Raw genomic sequence first — 18,181 nt, 5'->3', positions numbered from 1 at the left:
TACTTTTACAGTGGAAAAATTTGATACTCTCACCATTTTCTATGACACAAACTTTTCTGAATACATATAACTTTCTTTGACTTCAAATGAATTAAACAGATTTGTTCATCACCTTAGCCTGCAAAGCCTTTTTAAAGTTTATTTTCTATTGAGGTAACACTGGTTTATAACATTATGTAAGTTTCATGTGTACAACATTATATTTCTACTTCTGTATACCCTACAGCGTACTCACCACCAAATATTTAGTTTCCATTCATCACCAGTTGATCCCCTTTACCCATTTCACTTATTCTGTTCATTTACTTTGAGTTTTTTCCATGTATGAGTGAAATCATATATATGTCTTTCCCCATCTGGCTTATTTCACTTAGCATAACACCCTCAAGATCCACCCATCCATGTTGCTGCACATGGCAAGATTTCACCTTGTTTATATGACAGTAGTATTCTATTGTAAACATATAAAAAATTCTCTTTATCCATTCATCCATTCACAGGCACTTAGGCTGTTTCCATATCTTGGTTATTGTAAATAATGCTGTGATGAACATAGAGGTGCATATATCTTTTCAAATTAGTGTTTTCATATTCTTTGGTTAAATACCCAGAAGTGGAATAGCTGGACCATATGGTAGTTTTATTCTTTATTTTTGAGGAATCTTCATACTGTTTTCCATAGTGGCTGCACCAATTTACATTCCCACCAACGGTATAGGAGGGTTCCCTTTTCTCCACATCCTCTCCAGCAGTTTTTAAATTTTTGAATTTTATTTATTTTTTATACAGCAGGTTATTAGTCATCCATTTTATGCACATCAGTGTATACATGTCAATCCCAATTGCCCAATTCATCCCACCACCCCCACCCCCACCGCTTTCCCCCTTGGTGTCCATATGTTTGCTCTCTACATCTGTGTCTCAATTTCTGCCCTGCAAACCAGTTCATCTGTACCATTTTTCTAGGCTCCACATATGTATGTTAATATACGATATTTTTCTCTTTCTGACTTACCTCACTCTGTATGACAGTCTCTAGATCCATCCACGTCTCTACAAATGACCCAGTTTCATTCCTTTTTATGGCTGAGTAATATTCCATTGTATATATGTACCACATCTTCTTTATCCATTCATCTGTCAATGGGCTTTTAGGTTGCTTCCATGACCTGGCTATTGTAAACAGTGCTGCAATGACCATTGGGGTGCATGTGTCTTTTTGAATTATGGTTTTCTCTGGGTATATGCCCAGTAGTGGGATTGCTGGGCCTTATCTCTCCAGCATTTATTATTTGTAGACTTTTTGATGATGGCCATTCTGACCGGTGTGAGGTGATAACCTTGTTGTGGTTTTGATTTGCATTTCTCTAACAATTAGCAATGTTGAGCATCTTTTCATGTGCCTGTTGGCCACCAGTACATCTTCTTTGGAAAAATGTCTATTCAGCTTCTCTGCCCATTTTTTAATTGGATTTTTTTGTTGTTGAGTTGTATGAGCTCTGTATATATTTTGCATATTAACCCCTTATTGGATATGTGATTTGCAAATATCTTCTCCCATTCAGCAGGTTGTCTTTGTATTTTGTGGATAGTTTCCTTCACTGTGCAAAAGCTTTTTAGTTTGATGAGGTCCCATCTGTTTGTTTTTGCTTTTGTTTCCCTTGCCTGAGGACACATATCCAGAAAAGATATTGCTAAGGCCAATGTCAAGGAGTATACTGCCTATGATTTGTTCTACAAGTTTTATGGTTTCAGGTCTAACATTCACATCTTTAATCCATCTTGAGTTTTGTGTATGGTATGACATAGTGGTTTCTTTTTTTTTTTTTGCATGTGGCTATTCAGTTTTCCCAACACCATTTATTGAAGAGACTATTGTTTCTCTATTGTACGTTCTTTGCTCCTTTGTCATAAATTAATTGTCCATACATGTGTGGGTTTATTTCTGGGCTCTGGATTCTGTTGCATTGATCTATGTAACTGTTTTTCTGCCAATATCATACTGTTTTGATTACTATAGCTTTGTAATATAGTTTGAAATCTGGGCGTGTGATACCCCTACCTTTGTTCTTTTTTCTTAGGACTGATTTGGTTCTTTGGGGTCTTTTGTGATTCCATATAAATTTTAGAATTGTTTGATCTATTTCTGTAAAAATATCCTTGGGATTTAATAGGAACTGAATATTTAATAGGGACTGAATAATAGGCATTGAATATGTAGATCGTTCTAGGTAAATGCTAATTTTTCTATTAGCATGGAGTATCTTTCCATTTGTGTCTTCTTCAGTCTCTTTCAACACTCTCATAGTTTTCGGTGTACAGATCTTTCACCTCCTTGGTTAAATTTATTCCTAGGTATAATCTTTTTGTTGCAATTTTAAAGAGATTCTCTTAATTTCCCTTTCTGCTAACTCATTGTTAGCATATATAGGAAAACCACAGATTTTTGTATGTTGATTTTGTACCCTGCAACTGTATTCATTTATTATTTGACAGTTTTTTTTGTGAAGTCTTTAGAATTTTCTATCTATAAACTCATGTAATCTGCAAATAGTGAGAGTTTTACTTCTTCCTTTCCAATTTGAATGCTTTTCGTTTCTTTTTCTCGCCTAATTGCTCTGGCTAGGATTTCCAATACTATGTTGAATAAGAGTGGCAAGAGTGGGCATTCTTGTCTTGTTCCTGATTTTAGGGGGATAGCTTGATAAATCTTGATAAATCCCACTTGATCATGGTGTATGATTTTTTTCCTGTATTGTGGTATTTGGTTTGCTAATATTTTGTTGAGGATTTTTGCATCTATGTTCATCAAAAATATTGTCTTGCAATTTCTTTTTCTTTGTTGTCTTTGTCTGACTATGTTATCAGAGTAATGTTGGCCTCACAGAATGAGTTAGGAAATGTTCTCTCCTCTTCAAGTTTTTCAAAGAGTTTGAGAAGAATAGGTATTAAATCTTCTTTGAATGTTTAATAGAATATATCAATGAAGCCGCCTGGTCCTGAACTTTTTTTTTTTTTGGAGGTTTTTGATTACTGCTTCAATCTCTTTACTAGTGATTTGTCTATTCAGATTTTCTAGTTCCTTTTGTAAAAAATTTATTTATTTTTATTAATTTATTTTTTGGCTGCATTGGGTCTTCATTGCTGCACACAGGCTTCCTCTAAGGGCGGCGAGCAGGGGCCATTCTTCGCTGCGGTGCATGGGCCCCTCACTGCAGTGGCCTCTCCTGTTACGAAGCGTAGGCTCTAGGTGTGCAGGCTTCAGTAGTTGTGGCATGCGGGCTCAGCAGTTGTGGCTCGCGGGCTCCAGAGTGCAGGCTCAGCACTCGTAGCTCATAGGCTTAGATGCTCCATGGCACGTGGGACCCTCCCAGACCAGGGATCAAACCCATGTCCCCTGCATTCGCAGGCGGACTCCCAACCACTGCACCACCAGGGAAGTCCTTCTATTTCTTCTTGATTTGTCTTCGAAGGTTGTATGACTCTAAGAATTTGTCCATGTCTCCTAGGTTGTTGATGTATAGCTGTGCTTAGTATTCTCTTATAATCATTTGTATTTCTGTGATATCTGCTGTTAATAGTCTCTTTTGTTTCTGATTTTATTTAGCAGAGTGCTCTCTCTTTTTTTCTTAGTGAGTCTAGCTAAAGGTTTATCAATTTTGTTTATCTTTTCAAAGAACCAGCTCTTAGTTTCATTGATCTTTTCTACTGTCTTTTTAGTCTATTTCATTTATTTCCACTCTGATCTTTATTATTTTTTTCCTTCTACTGACTTTGGGCTTTGTTTGTTCTTCTTTTTCTTGTTCCTTTACGTGTAGGTTTGGATTGAGGGTTTTTATTTCTTTCTTTTTTTGGCTGCACCGTGCAGCCTGTGGGATCTTAGTTCCTGATCCAGAGATCGAACCCGAGATTGAACCCATGCCCTCTGCAGTGAAAGCACGGAGTCCTAACCATTGGACCGCCAGGGAATTCCCTGAGATTTTTCTTTTGTCTTGAGGTAGGCCTGCATTGCTATAAACTTTTAAGAGCTGCATCCCTGTATGTAGTATTTTTATCTTCATTTGTCTTCAGGTAACTTTTTATTTCTCCATTGTTTTCTTCATTGACCCAATAGTTGTTCAGTAGCATGTTGTTCATGTTGTTCATGAACATTATCTGTGATTTTTCCAGCTTTCTTCTCCTAGTTGATTCCTAGTTTTACACCATTGTGCTCAATATGATTTCAATCTTCTTCCATTTATTGAGACTTTTTTTGTCCCAACATATAATGTATTCTTGAGAAAATTTCATGTGCACTTGAGAATGTGTACTTTGTTGCATTTGGATACAATGTTCTGTACAAATTTATCAAATACATCTGGTCTAATGTTTCATTTAAGGCTGATAATTCTGTTTGTTTTTTTTTTTGCAGTACGCGGGCCTCTCACTGTTGTGGCCTCGCCCATTGTAGAGCACAGGCTCCGGATGCGCAGGCTCAGCAGCCATGGCTCACAGGCCCAGCCGCTCCGCGGCATGTGGGATCTTCCCGGACTGGGGCATGAACCTGTGTCCGCCGCATCAGCAGGCGGACTCTCAACCACTGCGACACCAGGGAAGCCCCAAGGCTGATGTTTCTTTGTTGACTTTCTGTCTGGATGATCTATCTATTGGTGTAAGTGGGTGTTAAAGTCCTCCACTATTATTCTGTTGCTGTCAATTTCTCCCTTAGGTCCATTAATAATTGATTTATATATTTTGGTGCTCCTATGTTAGGTGCATACCTATTAATAAATGTTACATCTTCTTCATGAATTGTCCCCTTTATTATTTTTATATGTCCATCTTTGTCTCTTGTTATCTTTTTTGGCTTGGAGTCTATTTTGTCAGATACAAATATAGATAACTCTTTTAGCTCCCATTTGCTTGGAGTATCATCTTCCATCCCTTCATTTTGAGCCTATGTTTATCTTTAAAGCTGAGGTGAGTCTCCTGTTGGGTCTTGTTTATCATATATATTTTTGGGGGGGTGGAAGGTCTTGTCTTTTAATCCATCCAACCACTCTTGTGTCTTTTGACTGGTGAATTAAATCCATTTACTTTTAGGATGACTACTGACAGATGCGGGCTTGCTACTGCCATTTTATCTTTTGTTTTTCTGATTGCTCTCTATCTCCACTGTTTCTTTTTTTCTTGTGTTTCTGTCGGCTATCTTTTTTTTGGAGGGGAGTGATTTCTATGATGTTTCTCTTTTTTATGTTTCACGTATTTGCTCTAGATTTATGTTTTGTGGTTACCATGAGGTCTGTATAAAACATCTCATAGATAAGACAGTCTTTTTTCTGCTGATAGCATCTCATCTTCATTTGCCTATACAGGTTCTGTCCTTTTCCTCTTCCCCTTTTGTTTTTGTTGTCTCAAATTATCCCTATTTAGGTTGTGAGTCTGTTATCAAATTGAAGTAGATATCGTTATTTTTTCTGTTTTTCCTCCCTTGATATTTCTACTATATTACAGTGTTAACAATCTATTCTGACACAGAGTTGCAATTTTCTGATTCTATTTATCACCTTACTCAAAGTTGTGTGTATTTTGCCTTTTGGTTTTGGGCATAAGAGCTCCTTTCAACATCTCTTGTAAAGCATGTCTAGTGTTGATGAACTCCTTCAGTTTTTGTCTGAGAAAGCCTTTATTTCTCCTTCATATGTGAATAATAGTTTTACTGGATAAAGTATTTTTGGCTGACAGTTTATAATCTTTCAGTATTTTGAGAATGTTATTCCACTCTCTCCTGGCCTAGAAAGTTTCAGCTGAAAAATCTGCTGATAGCCTAATGGGGGTTCCTTTGTAGGTAACCATCCTTTTTTCCCTAGTTGCTTTTAAAATTCTTTGCCATTGACTTTTTTTTTGTATTTTTAATAAAATGTTTTATTAGTTTCCCTTAACGTTAACATCTTATATATCACGGCACATTTGTTAAAATTAAAACAAAACAAAACAACACAAATGCATTGCTATTAACTAAACTCTAGATTTTACCAGTTTTCCCACTAATGTCCTTTTTCTTTTTTTTTTTTTTTTTTTTTTTTTTTTTTTTCTGGTACGCAGGCCTCTCACTGTTGTGGCCTCTCCCGTTGCGGAGCACAGGCTCCGGACGCGCAGGCTCAGCGGCCATGGCTTACGGGCCCAGCCGCTCTGCGGCACATGGGATCTTCCCGGACCGGGGCACGAACCCGTGTCCCCTGCGTCGGCAGGCGGATTCTCAACCACTGCGCCACCAGGGAAGCCCTAATGTCCTTTTTCTGTTCCAAGATCCAATCCAGGGTATCATATTGTATTTAGTACCTCTTTGTCATTGACTTTTGACAGTTTTAATATAATGTGTCTTAGAGAAGACCTTTTTGCAATGAGGTGATTAGATGTTCTCTTGGCTTCATGGATTTGTATGTACCGTTTCTTCCTCAGGCTTGGAAAATTCTCAGCTATTATTATTTTTTAAACCTTAATCTATTTACATCCCTGATATGCTGTTGGTTTCAGTAATCTTTATTTTTATTTTTTTTTCTGAAAAAATCTTTATTCCAACAGGGCTCTTTATAGCAGTTAATTTTAGAATTAAAATGAGCAAAAATTCAAAGAGTATGTTCCAATTATAAATCTCTGTTGTCATCACAATTTGGTCATGATTAATATTTTGAAAACTGAAAAATCTTTATTTTATCTCCAAGAAAATTAAGCCAGGTAAAGAAAATTAACTTGGGGCTTCCCTGGTGGTGCAGTGGTTGAGAGCCCACCTGGCGATGCAGGGGACACAGGTTCGTGCCCCGGTCCGGGAAGATCCCACATGCTGCGGAGAGGTTGGGCCCGTGAGCCATGGCCACTGAGCCTGTGCATCCGGAGCCTGTGCTCCGCAACAGGAGAGGCCACAGCAGTCAGAGGCCCGTGTACCGCAAAAAAAAAAAAAAAAAGAAAATTAACTTGAAGTGTTCTTTGAACTTCCTATTCACTTGAAGACATCATCTTATTTTTTTTTCCACTTAAATATTTTTGTTTTATTGTAACATATACCTTATATACAGAAGCATGCACAAAACGCTGGAGTTTACTTTAAAGAATAGTAATAAAGTAAGTACCTGTGTAGCCACCATCCAGGATAAGAAGTAAAACATTTCTCCCCCTGTGCCTTTTCCCAAAGGGAAAAGGCCCACGGTATATACATTTTTAAAATTTATTTTTTGACCGCCCTGCATGGCATGTAGGATCTTAGTTCCCTTAGCTGGGATCAAACCCATGCCCCCTGCAGTGGAAGGTCGGAGTCTTAACCACTGAACCATCAGGGAAGTCCCTCAGCTATTATTTCTTTAGGTAAACTCTCTGCTCCCTTCTTCATCTCTTCTTCTTCTGGGATAACCCATTACCCTACTGTTGTCCCTTCTAAAAGAGTTGTATAGCTCTCATAGAATTTCCTTATTTTTTAAAGACTAACTCTCTTTTTCTACCTGTATCATTTCTAGATTTCTATCCTCAAGCTCACTAATCCTCTCTTCCATAGGGTCTGCTCTATTTCCAAGGCTTTCTAATGCATTCTTCATCATTTATTGAGTCCTTCAGCTCCAGAATTTGTTTGGTTCTTTTTTAGAGTTTCAATATTTTGGTAAAATATTCCTTCTGTTAATTAATTTGATTCCTTAGCTCATTGAACTGCCTGATTTTCTCATAGCTCCCTGGGTTTCTTTATGACAGCTGTTTTGAATTCTCTATCAGTTAGATCTCAATATTCCATGACTTTGTTTGGTTTCTGGAGAATTATCATTTTCTTTTTGTGATACAGTGTTACTGTGGCTCTTCTCTTTCTTGGTGCTTGATGAGTTGTTCCTCTGCCAGTGCATCTGAAGTAGCAAATACTTTTCTTCTTTAGATAAAGTTTTTTTTTTCCCTCTCTTGATTCTGATTCAATAGGTCAGAAATTAGAGGTCTTTCTTTTGTCTTCCAGCAGGTGGCATACATAGCACAAGTTTTTGGTTTCTCTTACCTGTGCTACCTCTGGTTACATTTGAGAGCTGGCACTTTCTACCCTCCATGGCCTCTGACAGGTGCCCTTGCTATTGCTGCTTGTGCCTCTAGGGTGATTGGTGCCTTGCTGCTGCCGGGGCACTGGGATGGTGGTGGGTGCTTCTGCCACGTCCAAGATCCCCTGAGTCGCAGGCTCTGCCAACATGGGGGGAGGGGAAGAGAGTGGGGATCATGGGCACCCTGTTGTGCCTGGTGGTGTCAAGTTCGTAGGTGCTGCCACTGTGGGTTGGATTTGGGGGGGGGCAGAGTTATTGTTGCCTCTGCAGCTGGAGAGATGAGGTTGTGGGCCCCACTGCCCCTGCCGCCTAGTCACCTATGGTTGGCTAGTGCTACTGTGAGGAGGCTTGAGTCACGTGTGCCACCTCTCCTGCTGCTACTGGGTTCTCTGAGGCCGTGGGCTCAGCTGCCATGGCTGGGGGACCAGGATTGCAGGCACCACCTCCACTGTTCCCCCAGTTCTGCCTCCTCTATGCATTCCAGTCCACCCTCCTTCAGATGTACAGCTGCGTGGAATTCTCCAGCACCCTGGTATGTTCAGCAGATGCACGTTTGTTGAGTTGTGGATGTTTTACTAGTTGTAGATTGAAGGGCTGAGACAGAGAGAGCATCTCAATCCACCATGATGTGGATGACACTCTCTTGTGAGGCCTCTTTTGAATAAACACTTTTTTATTCCTCATTAAACCATTACCTCACTATGCTATGACTCCTGTGAACATTAGAAAGTCAGACGAACATACCTCATGATTGACTTTCTGCCTGCAATACAGTTTGGGGGAGTTTAAAGAAGGACATTAAGTTGTAGTAAGAAAACACTAAAATGAACATGACATAACAACCCAGTAAAAGATCTCTGAAGGGGTGGGCTAAATAACTTTCTAGAATTTAGGGATACTGGATCCTTATATTTAGTGTTTTTTCCATTGTTCTGAGATAAAGACAACTATCCTTACTGAGGCCTACAAGGTCCTGATATTGACCTTGATATCTAATCCATGCTACCTTTCCATCCTCATCAACAACATCCCTCTTCTCCCCAACCCAGCAACATTAAGCTTCCTTCAGATCCATGAATGAAGGTACCATGCTCCCTGCAGCCACAGGGTTTTTGCACTTGTTGTTACTTCTGCATGGAATGCTCTCCCACCCACTGTTACCTAACTACTCTCACTCATCCTTCAGAGCTGAGCTCAATTACCACTACACTTCAGGGAAGCCTTACCCAAACACCCCGACCAGGACAGGAAGACCCCCATCTTACTTTTAGTCTCAGCACCTATCATAGTTGCAAGTTTATATGTAATTTTATATAACATTATATGCAATTTATATGTAACTTTTATTCACAGCACTTACCACAGTTGAAAGTTTACATTTACTTATGTGATTATTTAAGTCTATCTCCTCTACTAGGGTGTTCTTTTCATGAGGACAAAACCCACATCTTTTTGGTTTTGGTTTTCTTTTTCAGCCATTTTATAACCAACACATAGAACAGGGCCTAGGACATGATAAATGCCTGAAAGTTGTTATTGACTGACTGAATGGCTAAATGAATGGCTAAATGCAATGGCTAAATTGAAGGAACGATCTTGAGAAACCCTAATTCAACAGCTTTTTAAAATGTTCTTTTCCAGAACTCAAAACAGGTAAATAAAGTTATCTTGTAAATGCTCCTTCCAAATAAATGAACAAAAAACCTGCTTATACTTGTAAACGATACATAACAGCTATAGCTTTCTCACCAAACTCACAATGGTAAGGCATTGTTTATGCTATTCTTGGATTGTTATCTATTTGCCCATACAAATTCTTAAATTTTTTATTCAGAGAGTATATAGACTTTATACTGTTGGCATCTTCAGTGCTCTTAGGATACTACATACCCAGAATCAACAATTCAAAGAAAAATTAATGTTTTCACTTTCGTAGAAAGATAAACATTTTTTGCTTGTCAGTAGAAATCCCACATGATAGAAAAACCATAAACTTTTCTTGTCAAATAATTTAATACCTCTGTACTTCTTCCTCTTCTAACATTTTCCTTACTGTAAACTCTGAGTTCCAATCAATATGATTCACCAAATATAAAAGCTTAATATATTCAAGGCATCATGCAGATGCTAGGGTGCATAAAAGGATAAGTGAGACAGAGCCCTGACCCTCAAAGAAATTATCATTTGGTAGAACTAATCCCCAAGTATGGACTTGATTTTATTAGAAAAAATTGTTTCTAAATTGAGGAAGATCTCAGAAGGCATTTTCCCTGGAGAAGCAACGTCCCTCATGCTGATCAGATGATTTAGCACTACTTACAAAAGTCTCAGATTACATAGTGTTTTTTGTTTGTTTTTTAAAAACACATCCTTTAATACCCTACAGGCTCTACTAACCATTAAAAATCTTACCTCCTCTGTTTTATAATTAGTTCTCAGATCAAGCAGGTTAAAGCTATTCTCCTTACAAAGTGCTTGTTCAACATCACTGTGTAAATTTTCCTCACACAAGAAGCCTTGAGGTTGACTAGAGTTGAGGGCAGATTCCATGGCAGTACTATTAGCCAGTGACATTTCCATGAATTTCAGCATCTCTCCACTGCAGTGGATTAGAGGTGGCCTTCTAGGAGGTTGTCTGACACACTTAAGAACAAGTTGATCTTTATTTATGGAAGTGCCAGTTCCCTTTGGATTTTCTTCCTTAAATGAATCTTCCTGTATATTGGTGTCTTCTGCATAATTATATACATGACGTTGCAATTCTGGCTCCTCTGTATAAGACAAGCCTTCTGTCAGATTTTGAAATGTTACCATTTCATTATTAAATGCTTCTGTCTGATGAAATTTGCAAAGGGATTCAAATTGTCTGAAGGAAGAAATGCTGGTGTCAACTGGCTGAGTTAGTACATTCTGTGAGTAATTTCCAATGTTGACATCTCATTAGAAAGAGAAAGATGGAAATAAGAATTAGCTGACCTGAAATTTATGACTTAAGTTACATTTACATTTATGAAATCAACTGTTGGAGGCTTTTATGAATTACATATATTTCAACCTTTTTCATTGAGTGTATTTGTGCTAGCAGACACAACAAAACTTTTTTACGTGGAGGAAAAAGTCATTAAGGGACTGCTACAAAAAAGCTTGTTATATATCATTCTTGTCAAATACCATTGCAACAAATTCCAAGACATCTTCGAAATTCTTTTGTTGTACTGTAATTTTAAAATGTTTCAAAACAATACAAACACACAGCACACAGTATAATAGCAAACACACATAAACTCATTTAATCTCACAACAATCTCATGAGCTAGATACTGTTATTACCCCTGTTTTACAGATAAGAAAACTGAAATATAAGAGATGTTAAGTCACTTGCCTAAGGTCACAGAGCTGGTAAGCAGTGCATCTGGGATTCCAGAATACTATTTCTAAATGCTATGTTATACTGTTTCTCAATATAACAAATTACCCAGATTTAATACATTTTTAAAAATCAGAAGCAAATAAAGACAAAATGGAAAGAAGTGTTACAAAATTAATAAATGACCTTTCCCTTCTACCTAAATTCCCTCCTTTTCCCCTCCCCAGAGAGAACTACTATACTGAAGTTGGTAAGTATTAATTCTTCCCATCCATATTTTTCTAATTTTACTACTCATTTAAGTACCCTAAATAACACATATCAAGTTCCCAGACTTTCTCAATTTGTGACACCCTAAAGACTGTAATTTTTTCACAGCACCCCTAGACCAAAAGAAATACTTAACAGTTCCATTTATTAAGTAGTTAAGCTCAAACAACTTAACTATTTTCCCTAACAACTTAGTAGCTGTTTTAAAATATACATAAACTGAAAGAGAAAAATATTTTATTTCATTCTTAAACAACCAAACTTGCCTGCTAGTTGGGTACACGACTAAGCACAAGCACAGCACAATGTCTCAAACCTTGGAATCAAGCTGGAAGCCAACCCTCACTTCCGACTTCACACTGATTTTCAGGAAGTACTTGCTTTTTATCACAGCAACCTCCAAAAACCCATCTTTGCAAACAAGGCAGTATAGAAAGGATTATAGTATGGTTTTTACACTGAAATAGTGAACTATCTTAAGCTAGTAGTTTGTGGGGTCCAACAGATGTCCAGCATCACTGTTTTCTTCAAATTTCAAAATATCCTGCAGCACCCTGGGCAAATTGGGGGTATAAAGTATTATTTTGTTTTAAATTTTATATAAATCACATCATATTTTATATATATCCATATAAATGTCTATTTCACTTAAATTTTTGATTTTCAGACTTAGCCACGTAAATACATGTAGATCTAGTTCATTCTAAAGGATTACACTTTATTCCCTTTCTGTTAGATATTTGTTTCTAATTTTGCAATTAAAAACAGCACTGCAGTGAACATCTTTATACACATTTCCTTGTACACTAATTTAAGAATTTTGGGGGGCTTCCCTGATGGCGCAGTGGTTGAGAGTCTGCCTGCCAATGCAGGGGATATGGGTTTGTGCCCTGGTCCGGGAAGATCCCACATGCTGCGGAGCGGCTGGGCCCGTGAGCCATGGCCACTGAGCCTGCGCGTCCGGAGCCTGTGCTCTGCAACAGGAGTGGCCACAGCAGCGAGAGGCCTGCGTAACCCCCCAAAACAAAGAATCCGCCTGCCAATGCAGGAGACACAGGTTCGAGCCCTGGTCCAGAAGAACCCTCATGCTGTGGAGCAACTAAGCCCATGCGTCACAACTACTGAGATTGCGCTCTAGAGTCCGTGAGGCACAACTACTGAGCCCGCATGCCACAACTACTGAAGCCCACCTGCCTAGAGCCCATGCTCCACAACAAGAGAAGCCACCACAATGAGAAAGCCCACGCACAGCAACAAAGACCCAATGCAGCCAAAAATAAATAAATTAAATTTAAAAAAAAAAAAAGAATTTTTGCCTAGGCTCTGGGTATATACCTAGAAGTGGAATTGTTGGATTATAGGAAATATATATCTTCAACTTTACTAGGTATTGCCAAGTTACTCTCCAAAATGGTTGTACCAATTTACACTTCTACCTTTGCTTTACATCCCTCCAACCCATGTCAGACTGACACATATGAAATGGTATTTCGTGGTGTTTTTAATGTACATCCTTTCAGGTATTTAACGGTCTTGCAGGTTTCCTTTTCATGATCTGCCTATTAGATACTATGTCTCCCCAAAACTCTTATGTTGAAGGCTTAACCCCCAGTACCTTAGAATGTGATTGTATTCTGACATAAGGCCTTCAAAGAGGTAATTAAGGTTAAATGAGGTCATAAGTGTGGGGCCTGGTGCAATATGACTGGTGTTCTTATCAGAAAAGACACCAGGGAGGCACAGAGAAAATGCCACATGAGGATATAAGAAGACAACTGTCTGAGAAGCCTCAGGAGAAAACTCCACTGGCACCTTGATCTTGGACTTCCAGCCTCTAGAACTGTGAGAAAATAAATTTCTGTTGAAGGCACCAGTTTGTGGCATATTTTGTTATGGCAGCTTTACCAAACTAAAAATACAATTTGCCTGATTTTCTATTGAGTTATATGTGTCTTTTTCTTATTGGAGTTCTTTATTTTATATACTAATCCTTTGTGAATTGTATACATTGCATGTATTGTCTCTTAGTCTGAGGCTTGTTATTTTACTTTCCTGATTATAATTTGGTCATACAGAATTTTTTTTCATTTTAATGTAGTCAAATGTGTTGATTATGGTTTATATTTCTTGTGTAACTCTCTGAGCCTCACACTTCTCATCTGTAAAATGAAAGTTAAAAACAGCCCTACTTAAAAATTTTTAAAAAGCCCTATTTCATAGGATTGTGGATCAAACGTGATAATGCACATGAAGTGCTTAGCACAGTACCTGACTATTATTATAACAGGACACACACACAAAATTTTAGTTTCTCTGTTTGCATACTGCCGACAAAGAGATACTCACCACCTAACAAATTGCCTAGCGTGCTACAGATTTCTTCGGAAAGTGTGAGTTTAGACTCATTTTTCCTTTTTATATACTTTCATTCTGTATTAATAACAAAAAGGCATTAATATTAATACTTCTAACTTCATAAGCTTCTTCTAAAGGTGTATGTACACTGCTATATAATTTTTCTTTTAGTATTTTTTGTTGCAAGGGTAGAATGTGCTTTCTGGTACCTTTCCCCACTGTATATCTGAACTCCCTTCTAATTAAACCATACTAATAGAGTTACAATATTAAATCGCAATTAAATAAGTATCTTGCTATTTCAATATTTTGGGTTTTTCTGGTAAATCATGTTACTATAAACATTCAAATATATGATAACATATATATCCCTTACTGATAATTCTTTGATGTTTATTAAATCTGGTCTAAACAACTTTAAGGTAGTTTTTATTCGAGTCATTTAACATTGCAGATACACAAAAAAAGGATTCCAGTATAAGGTGAAATCTGATTTCACTAAACAGCGATCCCTAACAATTCATGTAGCTTATTCTCAGTTACGTTACTTCTGCATAAGATGAAAGGGTTTATTAAGTAAATTAAATAGTAAGAGAAATATTTTAAACATTTGAGGAAAACACTGGTTTAATCATGAATAGTGTATCAAGTATGGACCTAAATGATGCTCTTAAAAAATTCTTATCTCTTATTAATGTCAGCTGGTTATAAACCTCTATTCAAAAATGCTTTTTTATAGCATTGTTCTACTTACTGAATGCATTTGAAGTACAAAAAAAACAAATTATATTTTATAACAATCTGTTTTTTTTAGACGTGTTGCTGAGACCATTCCTTCTAATTAGATTTTTTAAATATCAAAAATAGCATCCTTGAAAAATAAAATATAGCACTATTGACATGTACTGATGTTATATTTATACAAACTTTTTGGAACTCCTACACATTGAATTTTAGAGATCACTTCTAACACTAGTATTCTATGATATTTAACTAAAACATGCCTTTTGTTCCTTTGGTCTATACATTTTTTATAAAGAATAAAACGCTCAGAGAAACCCATGAGGAAGGACCTCCTCATATAATTTAAGACATTCATTCTTTATAATTCAATATATAGTATCTTGGTCCCCGATTAACCCTGTAATACTATGATAAAAATTTTTTTTCAAAATGAAAATAGTTCTTTATAATTATAAAAAATAATTTTGAACACTGTCTAAAAAGAGAAAGTAAAAAACAATCAAAAGCCCACTACCCAGTGAGCAGCAGTGTGACCATTCTTCCATGTCAAGCATATATCTACACTATCAAATTTTAGGTTTACATATCTGCTATACACCTGTACAATAACTAGGCCCCTACTGATGAAAATTTAGGTTGTCTCCAATGTTTAGTTATTATGGAGAATTCTGCAAATATCTCATTTGTATACTTGCCTAGAGGCAGAATTAAAAGTAAATTGTGCAGTTAAACTCTTGATTTCCTACCACTAAACAGCCCTTTAGAAAGTTATGCCAATTAATGGCCTGAATCACATGAAACGGTCACTATTTGTCCATTTTCAAACTATAGAAAGGCAATTTCATATGGCACAACCTAATACATTGCTACTATTTCCCTACACTCAAGCTAACAATTATCGAACATTTAGAACGTTAATGAAGACCTTGAGATATTACAACCTTTTATTTTGTGAGAAAGGGCACTAGGAATGTTCATACAGATACGAAGGAAGTCATTTACGTGCAGGGCACAGTCAATGTCTTTAGGAATCATTTGCAAGCTGACGTAGTGGAAAATGCTCTAGACCAGGTGATGTGATCATTGTGCCCACGTCCCCTGGCTGCACTCATGGGACTACACCAGGATGCTAGAAAGGATTGGTTTTAACATTCTATTTGTAAGACTCTACCTTTCTTTGTACACTGATGGAACTGGGAAAACCAAACCCTATATTCCCCTCCTCTACGCCTCCACTGGAGATTCTTTTATTATTCCTCATTTTTTTTTTTTTTTTTTTTTTTGGTACGCGGGCCTCTCACTGCTGTGGCCTCTCCCGTTGCGGAGCACAGGCTCCGGACGTGCAGGCTCAGCGGCCACGGCTCACGGGCCCAGCTGCTCCGCGGTATGTGGGATCCTCCCAGACCGGGACATGAATCCGCGTCCCCTGCATCGGCAGGCGGACTCTCAACCACTGCGCCACCAGGGAAGCCCCCTCATTTTTTTATGAAATTTAATATAGAAGACAATGTGAAGGATGAAGCCATCTAAACCTCCCAGAATTTATAAGCAATGCACACCTGAGGCAAGTCTGAAGTGCTACTGCTTGTTTCCATAAAGAAGGGAGAATCTGAGTGAGTTAAGTCTCAGAAAAGACTGCTGAAATTCATAGCATCTGCTTCTGACATGTTTTCTAATTTTTCATGAGAAGCATCCACTTCAAAAGGTACAGGATCTGAAGGGGATGACCAAACTTTCTGATAGTCCTTGTTCCTAACTGTTAAATGATGAAAGCCCTCTTTAATAAAACATAATTTTAGGGGCTTCCCTGGTGGCGCAATGGTTAAGAATCCACCTGCCAATGCAGGGGACACAGGTTTGAGCCCTGGTCCGGGAAGATCCCACATGCCGCGGAGCCACTAAGCCCATGCGCCACAACTACTGAGCCTGCGCTCTAGAGCCCGTGAGCCACAACTACTGTGCCCAAGTGCCACAACTACTAAGCCCGTGCCTACAGCCCGTGCTGTGCAACAAGAGAAGCCACAGCAATGAGAAGCGTGCACACCGCAACGAAGAGTAGCCCCCGCTCGCCACAACTAGAGAAAGCCCGCGCACAGCAACAAAGACCCAACGCAGCCAAAAAAAAACAAATAAAAGAAAAACATAATTTTAATGTCTATTAGTATATACAAACAAAAAGCTGTTTTCCACTTCCCTCCTCATATTAAGAAGGCAGCAAAGTTCACTACCCTAAATTTTTAAATATCATTTGTGAAGTCACTGGAAAAATATAAAATTAGTCTGAGTATGTTACAAAGTCATGGTAACTTTGTATGGTAGTAAATACTAATTTGGACAAAAAGAAGTCAGTATGTGTGGCTACCATCCAGTGATTCCCTAAAAGGTTTGGGACCCAGATGGTGAAGGGATCTCTCAATTACTTAATCAAAAGATATTTACAAAATATTATCAGAGACCTATTAGGGTCCACAAAACACTGTATTTCTACTTACCTGATACTTTCTATTCTAATACCTCATTATCAAGTCAAATCCAACACTGAACATCAGTTTTCCCTCCCTTCCCTATGCCACACTTATTCTCTCAGGCACTTGGGTTTGAAAACCAGGAGACATCTTTGGCATCCTTCTACCTCATCACCCATGGGCTACTCAGTTACCAAGTCCTGTCCGATTCTCCTCTAAAAAATGTTTTTCATAACCCATGTTTTCTTTCCCTCCCTACGGTCCATATTCTCATGACCTCCTCAGGTCTGTGAGGGGATGGGAGTAGAAAACAGGTCCAAACACAGAGTCCAAATTCTTCTGCTTGACTTCCTAGGTCTGACATAGCCTGAACCCACATTACCTACCCAGTCCTCCTCTGCTCAAGTCAGATCAGGCTTCCTTCCCTGCAAATAGATCACGCTCCTTACCATTTCAGTAGTCTGCCCTGGTAAGTGCTTCCCCCTCCTAAAACTTTCCTATCTACCCATTCACCCAGTTTTTAAATTCCTACAACGTCTTTAGTCTAAACTACCATCTCACAATTCAGCACCTATTCGTTGACTGTTTTAGTCTTCACCAATCTTTCAAGGGTGTTAGTGTCTGCACTCGCATACTATACAGACCTCAGGAGGAGCCCATTTACGGTTTTTCAATATCCCCTACAGCAAACCAACCAGTGTTGTTCAGAGAATATATTGAATAAATCCTGCACTTAAATGATTTATTTCTATTAAAACTTTTCAATCTGCAGCCACTTAACCACTCCCCTGGGGTATTTTATTGAATTATCAAATTAATAAGTAATTCTCCGAGGTTTAATTTTTTTTTTCAAACCTGTCATCATTTGGTTAAAGATCAATGTAAAAAAAGCCAGGGAGCCAAGCCGGATGGGCAGGATTGGTGAGAGGCCAGGC

The 18,181-nt window shown here is 38.1% G+C and overlaps 1 protein-coding gene across 3 annotated transcripts in view; it reads right to left on the bottom strand.

The window, feature by feature from the left end:
• Positions 1–18,181, bottom strand: part of CAGE1 (cancer antigen 1) — a 58,036-nt gene that overhangs the window by 38,860 nt on the left and 995 nt on the right. Inside the window, exon 1 of one of the 3 annotated variants that reach the window (XM_067006788.1) lies at positions 10,458–10,922. The exons of 1 other annotated variant lie outside the window; for it this stretch is intronic. In XM_067006788.1, the coding sequence (XP_066862889.1) occupies positions 10,458–10,859 (402 nt within the window). In that variant the 5' untranslated portion in view covers positions 10,860–10,922. Of the gene's footprint in view, positions 1–10,457; positions 10,923–18,181 lie in introns of those variants that run through there. One more of the 3 variants, XM_067006787.1, reaches the window with a different exon arrangement.

Source organism: Kogia breviceps, chromosome 10, assembly GCF_026419965.1.
Source record: "Kogia breviceps isolate mKogBre1 chromosome 10, mKogBre1 haplotype 1, whole genome shotgun sequence".
Taxonomy (NCBI): Eukaryota; Metazoa; Chordata; class Mammalia; order Artiodactyla; family Physeteridae; genus Kogia; species Kogia breviceps.
This window is presented reverse-complemented; position numbering and strand designations above follow the sequence as displayed.